Source organism: Lemur catta, chromosome 1, assembly GCF_020740605.2.
Source record: "Lemur catta isolate mLemCat1 chromosome 1, mLemCat1.pri, whole genome shotgun sequence".
Classification (NCBI taxonomy): Eukaryota; Metazoa; Chordata; class Mammalia; order Primates; family Lemuridae; genus Lemur; species Lemur catta.
In genome coordinates this window covers 167,547,723-167,560,621 of record NC_059128.1, presented here as the reverse complement: position 1 = coordinate 167,560,621, position 12,899 = coordinate 167,547,723, and the positions used below count along the sequence as shown (strand labels likewise).

General features: G+C 35.5%; 1 protein-coding gene across 13 annotated transcripts in view; it reads right to left on the bottom strand.

The window, feature by feature from the left end:
• CEP63 (centrosomal protein 63) overlaps nt 1–12,899 on the bottom strand; it is a 50,420-nt gene that overhangs the window by 32,786 nt on the left and 4,735 nt on the right. For 6 of the 13 annotated variants that reach the window (XM_045539092.1, XM_045539091.1, XM_045539088.1 and 3 more), the window contains exons 2-3: nt 8,386–8,450; nt 782–959 (exon numbers count right to left, since the gene is read on the bottom strand). In XM_045539092.1, coding sequence (XP_045395048.1) covers nt 782–959; nt 8,386–8,450 — 243 coding nt within the window. Of the gene's footprint in view, nt 1–781; nt 960–8,381; nt 8,451–12,899 lie in introns of those variants that run through there. The other 7 variants (XM_045539071.1, XM_045539089.1, XM_045539079.1 and 4 more) reach the window with 3 other exon arrangements.

The following is a 12,899-nucleotide window of genomic DNA, read 5'->3' as shown; positions in this document are numbered from 1 at the left end:
GAGAGATTTCCTTGATAAGCATAAAAACATTTTTTATCAAGCCTAACCCTTTCTTTGTAACATGAAACATTTCTGAACTATCCTTAATAAGTTTTCTCAACCAAATCACAACCTCAGTGTGCACTACTCATAAAAGTATAGCCGAATAAGCTGATTGACAGCCTTCATAAGTGATGATACTACTGGTAGGAAAGGCCTTCAGAGAAGGGCTTGGGACCATTGTTTCCTCACTACTCTTCCAAGCCTTCTGAGATTGACATTCATACCAAAAATTTAGATACAACTCTTGCACTTAGAAATGCTTTCTGATTCCCTTCCAATATTCAGTGTACTTCTTCTTACCATACCAGCTAAATTATGAGAAAGCACTCAGCAAATATTATTAAACTTTTCTTCCAAATCACCAATATCAATGGATGGTGGATTATAAGTAGTTTTTATTTTCAACAAGGGTAATATGATTTTTTAAAAGGCTGCTCTTCGTTTTGTTTTAAATCAAACTAAAAGAAGCAAATCATTGAATTTGGAACTCAACTTTGTTTTTTACACTAGCCACATGGTGAAGCCAAAAACAACTTCCACTAAAACTCAGTAAATGTTAACGTAGACATGAAATACGATGAAGGTTACACAAACGTTGTATGGTACCCTTTTACATTTTCTTAAGGAATTTATGCACCAATAAAAAAACCAATTAGCATACAAATGCTTTCTTCAATAAATATTTAAGAAATATAAATAAATAAAGATATCAAAAAGAAGAGTGAATCAATTGCTTTACCTCTTTGTGTTTCATATCCAACTGATTCCTAAGACTTTTAAGTTCCTGGTCCCGGATGTCCAAGCAAGTCTCTAGAGCATGTGTCTGCCCTTCCCATTCAGATTTTTTATGAGCCACCATTATGTCAATCTGTTTCATGAGCTCCTGTAGTTCTGCTTCACAGGATGTCAAAAATCCCCTAAAAATAAGAACAGATCATTAAAAAACAGAGAACATATGTCCAAGTGGCTTTTCATCTTTCTCACATAAAAACACAGCAGATGTAAACCTCCCTGAAGTAGAACAACGTCAACTAACAAATTACCACAAACAAAGAGCAGGATTTCTGAGCTTTTGCTTTTAATGCTTGTACTAAGACGACTACTTATGCCACAGAATGTCTTGTCTTCCTCTAATGGCCAACCTAAAGCCCAAGTCATTTGGTTAAGCATAAGACTGATGTTTTCAGTCTGGCCTGTGGAGTAAGACTTCCACAACTCACTAGCATGTCTGTAATATTTTAGGGAAGCTTTCAGGAAGAATTCAGACAAGCCTATATGTCACATACTCATCTAAGCCAAAATAAAACGCCTTAGAAGAAAGCTGGCTATTATGCAGGAAAATGATAATACAATTTTAAGAGTGGCTTCAAGAAATGCAACGTTGAGCCAGATTTATTTCAACTATATATCCCACCTTATTGTCAGAAATTTACTACAATCTACCTTATTATTGTAAACTTACTGATGTCCTTCCAAGCTTCAGGAGTTGCCAGATATTGTAGATGTGGAAACAGAGGTGGACATAGATGTGTTAGATTCAAAGAAGTTTCCAGAAATGGCCACAGAGAGCTATCACTAAGGCTTAAATACTTTTTAAAAGAAGCACATATTCTTAGTGTTACGGAACCTTTGTACTTTTGCTTTTTAAGAGTAGAAAAGTCAAGGTGGGATGAAGGCAATCATCTAACTTCACACTGCTGAGATGAAGCAAACATCCCAAAAAGAGACACTGTCCACAATCATGACATGGATCGGCTTAGCTTTTGCTCAACACTTTTGTTTCTGTACTCAAAGCATAATATAGTCAGAGGCATAACTCAGATAAGCTTTTTAAACTTCAGTGAGAAGCTCAAGGTCAAAGAAAACTTACTGCCTGGTGTCCTCTCACATCCAGGGGTCTGAGGACAGGCTTGCCCTTCCTGCTGGCACCCATGCACATCATCTAGGGGCCTGAAGAAAGATCTGTCCCACCCACTACTGGCACCCACACACATTGTCCAGGGCCCTAGGGATTGACCCACTCCAGCCTGCCAGCACCCACATGCACTACCTGGGGACCTGAGGACAGCCCAACCACCTGCCACTGCCACCACCAGTGGCCATACACATCATCTGGGGGCCTGGGTATCAATATGCCCTGCCCACTATCACTAGTGCCTCCATACACCATCCAGGGGCCTGAGAACATGCCCACCCTTCCTGCCACTGCCATCATTGGTGCCTGAAGACCAGGCTGCCTGGCATCCCCATCCTCATCAAATCCTTGCCACAACCTTCACTAACAACTTCAGTATAAGCTACTGAGGAGCTCACAGACACCACTGACACCAATTACAGATGAAAAAATTACACAGAAACTACACTACTGAGCCCACCAAGATCAAAGTCAAAGCAACCTACCCAACTAACACTACAGATACATCTACAGGAAAAAATCTTTCCTATGAAAGGCAATCCATAAAATTGGAGGAAGCAACTGTTACACCAGATGTACAGATATCAATGTAAGGACACAAGAAACATGAAAGAGCAAGCAAACATGACATCTCCAAAGAAACGAATAATTCTCTGGTAACAAGTCCCAAAGAAAAAGAAATTTATGAAATACCTGAAAAAAAATTCAAAATAATAATTTTAAAGAAACTCAGTGAGATACTAGAAAACACAGATAAACAATACAGAGAAATTAGGAAAACAATTCATAATCTAAATAAGAAATTCAACAAAGGGACAGATATCATAAAAACAGAACCAAACAGAAATTGTGGAACTGAGGAATTCAACAAGTGAAATAAAAAATACAACTGAGAGCTTCAACAATAGACTAGATCAAGCAGAACAAAGAATTTATGAATTTGAAGACTTTTAAAATAACTCAGTCAGACAAAAAATAAAAATAATAAAGAATAAGATGAATGAAGAAAGCCTACATGACATATGGGAGACCATAAAGTGACCAAATATTTGAATTCTGGGAATTCCAGAAGGAGAAGATATGGGCAAAGGTATAGAAAACCTATTTAATGAAATAATAGCTGAAAACTTCCCAAGTCTTACAAGAGATACAGACATCTCCAGATACAACGGCTCAAAGATCCCCAAATAGATTCAACCCAAAAAGGTCTTCTTCATGGCACATTATCGTCAAACTATCAAAAGTCAAAGATAAAGAATTCTAAAAACAGCAAGAGAAAAGAATCAAGTCACATGTACGGGAATCCCCATCAGATTAACAGTAGATTTCTAAGCAGAAACTTTATAGGCTAAGAGAGAATGGGATGATATATTCAAAGTGCTAAAAAAAAAAAAAGAAAAGAAAAAACTGCCAACCAAGAATATCACATCCAGCAAAGCTATCCTTCAAAAATGAAGGAGACATAAAGTCTTTCCCAGACAAGCAAAAACTGAGGAAATTCATCACCACTAGACCAGCCGTATGAAAAATGCTTATGGAAGTGATATCTACTACCATGAAAACACATAAAAGTATAAAACTCACTGGTAGAGACACAAATACGAAAGAGAAAGGAATCAAACATTATCACTACAAAAAACTAAAGGTAAACAATAAAATCATAAAGGTAAACAATAAAAGAGGAAAAAATGAACAAAGGATATAAAAGACAATCAGAAAACAATTAACAAAATGATACCTATCAATAATAACCCAATTAAAAGGTACAGACTGGCTGAATAAATTTAAAAAAAAATGCCCCAACTACATGCTGCCTACAAGAAACTCATGTTTCACCTGTAAAGACACACATAGACTGAAAGTGAAGGGATGGGAAAAAATATTCTATGCAAATAGAAATGAAAAGCATGTAGGAGTAGCTATATTTATATCAGACAAAATGGAGTTTAAGTCAAATACATAAAAAGAAACAAAGACAGCATTTATATAATGAAGGCATTAATTCAGCAAGGGAATATTATAACTATAAGTACACATGACCCAACACCAGAGAACTGAGATATATGAAGCAAATATTATTACAGCTAAAGAGAGAGATAGATCTCAAGACAACAGTAGCTGGGGACTTCAACGTACCATTTTCAGGATAGGACAGGTCATCTAGACAGAAAAATCAACAAAGAAACGTTGGACTTAATCTACAATAGGAACCATATGGACCCAACAGACATTTACAGAATATTTTATCCAACAGCTGCAGAATACATATTCTTGTCTTCAACATATGGAACATTCTCCAAGACAGACTATATGTTAGGCCACAAAACAAGTCTCAACAAATTTTAAAAAGTCATAATCATATCAAATATTTTCTCAAACAATAAAATAAAACTAAAAATCAATAAGAAGAGGAACTTTGGAAACTAAAAATACATAAAAATTAAACAATAAGCTCCTGAACAACCACTGATCAATGAAGAAATTAAGAAGAAAATAAAAAAAAATTTATTTAAGCAAATGAAAATGGAAACACAATATACCAAAACCTATGGAGATACAGCAAAAGCAGTGCTAAGAGGGAAGTTTACAGCAACAAACACCTATATCAGAAAAGCAGAAAGGGCCAGGTACAGTGGCTCATGCCTGTAATCCTAGCATTCTAGGAGGCCAAGGTGGGCGGATCGTTTGAGCTCAGGAGTTCGAGACCAGCCTGAATAAGAACGAGACCCCATCTGTACTAAAAATAGAAAGAAATTAGCTGGACAACTAAAAATATATATATAAAAAAATTAGCTGGGCATGGTGGCTAAATGTAGTCCCAGCTACTTGGGAGGCTAAGGCAGAAGGATCGCTTGAGCCCAAGAGTTTGAGGTTGCTGTGAGCTAGGCTGATGCCGCAGCACTCTAGCCTAGGCAAGAGAGTGAGACTGTGTCTCAAAAAAAAAAAAAAAAAAAAGCAGAAGGATTTCAAATAAGCAACTTAATGTATACCTCAAGGAACTAGAAAAGCAAGAACAAACCAAACCCAAAATTAGAAAGAAAGAAACAATAATGAACAGAGCAGAAATAAACAAAATAAAGACTAAAAGAACAATACAAAGGATCAATGAAATGAAAAGTTAGTTTTTTGAAAAGATAAAATTAATAAACTACTAGCTAGACTAACCAAGAAAAAAGAGAAGACACAAATAATAAGATCAGAAACAAAAGGAAACATTACAAGTGATACCACAGAAACATAAAAGGTCATTAGACACTATTATGAACAACTATATGCTAACAAATTGGAAAACCTAGAGGAAATAGATAAATTCCTGAACACATACAACCTATCAAGATTGAACCAGGAATAAATAGAAAACCTAAACAGATCAATAATGAGAAACAAGACTGAATCAGTAATAAAAGGTCACCCAACAAAGAAAAGTTTGGGACCTGTTGGCTTTACTGCTGAATTCTACCAAACTTATAAAGAAGAACTAACCCCAGTTCTTCTTAAACTGTTCCAAAAAATAGAAGAGGAGGGAATTCTAACCCATTCTTCCAGGCCAACTTTACCCTGCTACCAAAACCAGACAAGGACACAGTAAAAAAAGAAAACTACAGGCCAATATCCTGATGATCACAGATGCAAAGTCCTCAACAGAATGGTAGCAAACTGAATCCAACAACACATCAAAAGTGGTGATCAAGTGGAATTTATCACAGGTATGTAAGGATGATCCAACATATACAAATCAATAAATGTGATACAACACCATCAATGGAATGAATGACAAAAACCATAGATCATCTCAACACATACAGAAAAAGCATCTGATAAAATTCAACATTCCTTCATAATAAAAACTCTTAACAAACTAGGAACAATAGGAACATACCTCAACATAATAAAGGCCACATATGACAAATCCACAGCTAACATCATACTGATGGGAAAAGTTAAAAAGCCTTTCCTTTAAGAACTGAAACAAGACAAGTAAGCCGCTTTTCACCACTCTCATTTATCACAGTACTAGAAGTCCTTACCAGAGCAACCAGGCAAGAAAAAGAAATAAAAGGCATCCAAATTAGAAAGGAGGAAGTCAAACTGTCCTTTTTTGCAGTCATGATTTTGTATACAGAAAAACCTAAGGACTCCAACAAAAAAACTGTTAGAACTGATAAAGGAATTCAGTAAAGTTTTAGGGTACAAAATCAACATACAAAAATCAGTTGCATTTGTATATACCAATAATGAACTAGCTGAAAAAGAAATCAAGAAGCAATCCCATTTACAATAGCTACCAAAAAAAGTCTAGAAATAAATTTAACCAAGGCAGTGAAAAACCTCTACGATGAAAACTATAAAACACTGGTAAAAGAAATTGAAGAGAACAAAAACAAATGCAAAGACATCCCTTGCTCATGGATCAGAAGAATTAACAGTTGAATGACCATACTGCCCAAAGCAATCTACAGATTAAATGTAATCCCTACCAAAATGCCAATGACATTCTTTACAGAAATAGAAAAAAAAAAAAAAAAAAGGTCCTAAAATTGATATGGAACCACAAAAGGCCTCAAATAGCCAAAGTAATCCTTAGCAAAAAGAACAAAGCTGGAGGCATCATACTACCTGACTTCAAAATATATTAATACTACCAAATTACGATAACCAAAATAGCATGCTATTGGTATAAAAACAGACATGGAGACCAATGGAACAAAAACAGCCTCATCTTTCAACAAAAGTGCCAAAAACTCACTAACTGATCAACACTATGGTGCCCACATGGTAGTAATATTCTCCAGGGATTAGGTGTTGGAGGGGGTAAAATCAAAACTAATGGACACAACGTGCATTGCAGAGGGGAAGGGCAAGCCTCTAAACCTCACTTGGGTGAGGCAAAGACATAAAATGTAACCAAAACGTTTGTACCCTCATAGTATCTTGAAATAAATATAAATAAATAAATAAATAAAGGTACCAAAAACTACATTGGGGGGAAGAACATCCTCTTTAATCAATGGTACTAGGAAAACTGGATATCCATATGCAGAAAAATGAAACTAGACCCATCTCTCACCATATACAAAAATCAACTCAAAATGGATTAAAGACTTAAACATAAGACCCAAACCTATAAAACTACTAGAAGAAAACATAAGGGAAACACTTCAGGATTGCTCTAGGTAAAGATTTTATGGCTAAGACTTCAAATAAAAATAGACAAATGGGACTATATTAAACTAAAAGGCTTTTGCACAGCAAACGAAACAATCAACAGAGTGAAGAGACAACCTGTAGAATGGGAGAAAATATTTACAAACTACTCATCCAACAAGGGACTAATTATCCAGATTATACAAGGAACTCAAATCAATAGCAAAAAAAAAAATCTCATTAAATGAAATTAATAGACATTTCTAAAAAGAAGACATACAAATGGACAAGAAGTATATAAAAAATGCTCAGCATCACTAATTATAAGGCAAATACAACTTAAAACCACAATGAGATACCATCTCACCCCAGTTAGAATGGCTCCTATCAAGACAACGGGAAATAACAGATGCTGGTGAGGATGTGGAGAAAAGGGAACTCTTACACACTGTTGATGAGAATGTAAATTAGGACAGCCACTATGGAAAAGAATATGGAGGTTTCTCAAAAAACTAAAAATAGAACTACCATATGATCCAGTAATCCCACTACTGGGTATTAATCCAAATGAGAGGAAACAGTATATTAAAGGGATACTTGTACTCCATGTTTACTGCAACACTATTCACAATAGCTAAGACAAGGAATCAACCTAAGTGTCAGCGGATGAATGGACAGAGAAAACTCGGTACATACACACAACGCAATACTATTCAGCCACAAAAAAGAATGAAATTCTGTCATTTGCAGCAATATGGAAGAAATTGGAGGTCATTATGTTAAGTGAAATAAGCCAGGCACAGAAAAACAAATATCACATGTTCTCATTCATATGTGGGAGCCAAAAAAAGTGGATCTCATAGAGGTAGAGAATAGAATGATGGTTATCAGTGGCTGGGAACAGTGAGTGAAGAAAGATTAGTTAACGGGTACAAACATACAGTTGGACAGAAGGAATAAGTTCTAGTGTTCAATAGCACAGTAGGGTGGCTAGTAAGTAACCAGTAAGTGACTAGTAAGTAAGTAGCACAGTAAGGCAGACTAGCACAGTAAAGTTCCTTAAACCTTAACAATTTATTATATATTTCCAAATAGCTAGAAGAGAAGAGCTGAAATGCTCCCAACATAAAAAAATGATAAATGGTTGAGGTGATATACTAAATACCCTGATTTGATCATTACACACTATATGCATGTATCAAAGTAGCACAAGTATCCTAAAAATATTTATAATTATTATATTAATAAAGAAAATTAATTTTTAAAAAAGCAAACTTACCCACCATGCCCCCGATTTTGCATTCCTTCCAACAAAGCCTCCATCACCAAATCCCCTTTGTTTTGGCAACTGAGAAACAAAAAAAATTAGTCATGAGAAAATTCAGTTTTTAAGTTCTAACATTCTAACTTACAACCTAAGAAGGTGAACGAAAGCATGCAAGTAACAATAACAAAATGCAGCACTTCTTAAGATGGTTGTAGAAGCAGTCAAATAATACCACTTCAAGAAATATCAGGACCAAATATATTTCAGACTAAAAGAAAATAAACTTATCCGAGTGGCTGTTGACACTCCTCATACGACTGCTATCAAATACCTCATTGTTCTATGTGAAGTTCCTAATGTAAGGGTGGGCCAGGACTGGAGGTGGGTCTTTCTAGCAAAGGGACACCGACACAAACCCTCTTATAAAATGAGAGGAAAACACACGGGTCACATATGTCAGAAGAAAAGTATAGCCTCTTTTAAAAAAATAAAGATATTAATATTATTTAAAAAGGTGAAAGGCACTGAAGTTGAACTCCCTGGTCCATCACAGGCGATCCCACTCACCCAGAAGACAGGCCCATGGAGATTCCTGCTACACCTTCTCTCCCATGAAAGGCAGCTACAGGACCCTCCCTCCTCTGCACTTCATAGCTCCTAGTCCTTTTTTTTTTTTTTGAGACAGAGTCTCACTCTGTTGCCCGGACTAGAGTGCCCTGGCGTCAGCCTAACTCACAGCAACCTCAAACTTCTGGGCTCAAGCAATCCTCCTGCCTCAGCCTCCCGAGTAGCTGGGACTACAGGCATGTGCCACCATGCCCGACTAATTTTATATATATATTTTTAGCTGTCCATTTAATTTCTTTCTATTTTTAGTAGAGACGGGGTCTCACTCTTGCTCAGGCTGGTCTCGAACTCCTGAGCTCAAACAATCCACCCGCCTCGAACTCCCAGAGTGCTAGGATTACAGGCATGAGCCATCGCACCCGGCCGCTCCTAGCACTTAACAGGTTCTTTTCTAGGAGTTACACCACACTGGCAGTGAGTTTTTTATACACTCTTTTTCCTTACTAGACTATTCATCCCTCCAGGACAGAAAACCAATTTTATTCACCTCTGCTCCAGAGCTCAGTATAGCATTCCAACATGGAATGTGCTAGGTGCTTTTTGCTTTTGGCTTATCTCAACTCCTCTCTTATACCTACCCCAGTATGCAAACTGGTCATACCTGGAGGACTGCAGAGAAGGGTCTAGCTGAGAAAGAGATGAGGGGAGACAGAACAGACTGCCATAAAAACGAAAAGATACATCATGAAGAAAGGAAGATGAGAGTGAGAGAAGAATGAAGACCCTTAAATTCAGAAATGCCTATGAGTAGTATGTGCTGTAGGTTTCTCGCCTTTTATCACAAATCTTTAAAATGTTCATAAATATCAAGCCATTTTTCACTCCTCAAAAACTGCTCCTTTTCCTTATTTAGACAATAAGCAAAGACTGTGGTGTGGAGGTTCTGCCCTTTTGTCCTAACACCTCATCTAAAAGTTATATTGCTCCAAGTAGATTCCTTCATTCAACAAATAATTCAGTGTTGTACTACTAGACACACAGAGATGACAGACATGGCCCTTTTCAAGGAACTAACTGTCCAGTAAGGGACAGAAAAAATTAGCCAAAAATGCTCTCCCAGTGCAACAAATATAGTGACAAAGGCATGTCCAGGGTGTTCCAGAGACACAGAGGAGAATGAAAAGATTGGAAAATACAACCACTGAACCTTATTTATATCCATTTCCAAAGGTACTAACAAGGAGTATTAAACTATTCATGCACAAATATAGCAGGGAGGAATTTTTTCCAGTTGAATTACCCTACATGTTACACCAACAGTACACAAAATAAAAACCTAAAGAAAAAGGTTCTCATGTTCTATTCCACTGTCAAACCATGATAGAGTCAAATTGCAATGCAACCTAGATTCTATGTTTTGGTCCACTCTAGGAGAACTAGGAGGCAGTACATAGTCCACACGGTACAGTATGGAGACTTAGGATATAGTCCTCCTCTGTCCATAGACTTCCATTTTTGCATCTGCATAATGAGGGGCGTGAACAATAATCTCCAAGGTTTCTTACAGCTCTCATGGGGTTCTAATAGTCAATGAAATGTCCAGTGTAAATAGTGTGCTCCTGATAACTATGCATAGATATTTATTAAATATGTAGGAAAGTGCTATTCTTAATACAGTGCTACTAGTTATTTAAAATTATCATTAATAAAATTATACTTCTTTAGGTCATGATATTCTTAAACATTAATAAATTCAATAATATATTTAGCAATATATAATACATTAATATATTTTCCAGATTACTATTATTTAATAATTAACAATATTTATCATAGATGTTAAATGTCACTGAATTCCCAACTGTTATATAATAGCTCTCTTGTACCCACTATCTAATTCAATCTTCACAACATTCATAAAAGACAGATACTATTACTTTGAGGAAACTGAGGATTAGAAGGTTAAATAACTTGTCTATAGTAAACTACAAATTATAATCCTAGGATTCAACCTAGGTAGTGACTCTTGAGTATCAACTAATGGGCAATCTTTATATATTTTATGGTATTCCAGATCTTATAATACATTGGCATATTTTCTTTTGGTCCAATAGTGTCCTGGCAATAAAAAAAAAAAAATTTTTAAATGAAGTATGACATCACCATTGTGGCCACCAGGTGGCAGCAGCACAATAATGAAATAGTCCACACAAGGGAAACTGCCATTTCAGAAATCAAAATAATGGTCTAAGACTAAGACAAAGAGATCCCTGGTTTTTTGTTGTTTGTTTTTTAAAAGGGGTTGTGGGGGGAGGGAACCAGAAACACACTCTGTGGAAAATAAACTTACTAATGTATAATGTGTTTGTTTAATAATGCCTTCACTATCTGCTTGAGTAGCTGCCAAACACCATCAGTTTTCATACCTTAGTATCAGGTAAATAGCAAGGACTCAGATTTTCTGTGGATCTTTGTTATGAGTTGCTCACAGCTACATCACTGATTTCTTTCCTAACCAACCTCTCATTCAACTGTATGTACTATGTCACTTTGATTATTTCTTTGCATGTGCCATGTGATAATTACATAAAGTTAGATATTGTTTCTTCATAATATCAAATACAAATTTAAGTAAATACTATTTGATAATCTGCTACTCCTTGCCACTAACATGCAATGATAATGTGGTTAAATGGAAAATGTACAGCTCTACAATTGGTATGATCTTACTCATTTAGCAATTAAACCAAAACATCAACAAACAGTACTTACTAAGCATAACTCTCCTTTGGAATGAAGGCTGTTTTAAATAAGAGAAATTTGGAATTGGATGGCTAAAGGAAATACAAGTGTTTTCATCAAGTCTGGGAAGCAGGAAAAATACACTTTAAATATGAAGGGAAAAGAACATAAATAGAATGTCTGAAAATAGGTAAATCTTTGAAATTCATTAACATATTAGAATTTAAGAGCTAGAAAGCACTTCAGGTCTCTAATTTAACCTCTTCATTTTACAGATCAGAAAAAATATTAGAGTATATGCCCAAGATCAAATTACTGACAAAATTGGACACAGAAAGAAAATAAAAACTCCAGACAGAATTATGAATAATGTGTATGTACTAAGAGAAAGAATATGCCTAACCTTGAAGTCTAGTTTAAAGAAGGATGACAATGTTCTGGCCCTTTACCTGCCTTGGGATCACTGTAATGATAAAGATCCATGGTTGTGTCAAATATACTATGGCTGGTAAACTATAGCACTTCCAATCAACAATCAATATTATTTTTTTTGTTTCTTTTTTCTTTTTTTCTCTTTTATTTTTTGCAGGCAACAGTCATGGGTACAACAAATTGTCCCTTTGGGGAAGACCAAGAATTATTCTGCCAAAATTGGGGCTATTTGCATGCTCTGTGTGTGTGCGTGTGTGTTTAAAGGGGTACTCTCCTTCTACCCCCCCAAATTAAAGATCCCACTCCTTCCCCAAAACTATGAATAATCAATACTATTCAGCATTTTCCAGAAAGGCTTCTCATTAAACTTAAAGGGAAAAAAATCAGTGGATAAGGTATTAGAGAAATTTTTCAAAAAAATTAAATTTTAAAAATATTGTCCAAACTATGACTCAAAATCCAGGAAGAATAATGATAAAGACTTAGAAATATGAGTACATAAAAATAAACTTTTACATTAAAAAAATGCCATATGCAAAGTTAAAAGACAAATGACAACAGTATTTGAAAGTTTTATCACAAAGCATTAATTACCCAAATATACAAAGAGCTTATAACTAGGAAAAAAAATCTACAGAAACATGGGCAAGAGATATTAACAAGGAATGCAAAAAAAAATAAATGTAAATAGCCTTAAACATATGAAAAGATGTTTAACCTTGTTCATAATAAGAAAAACACAAATTAAAACTACACTGAGTTATTCTTTCTTCTATATCAGATTAACCA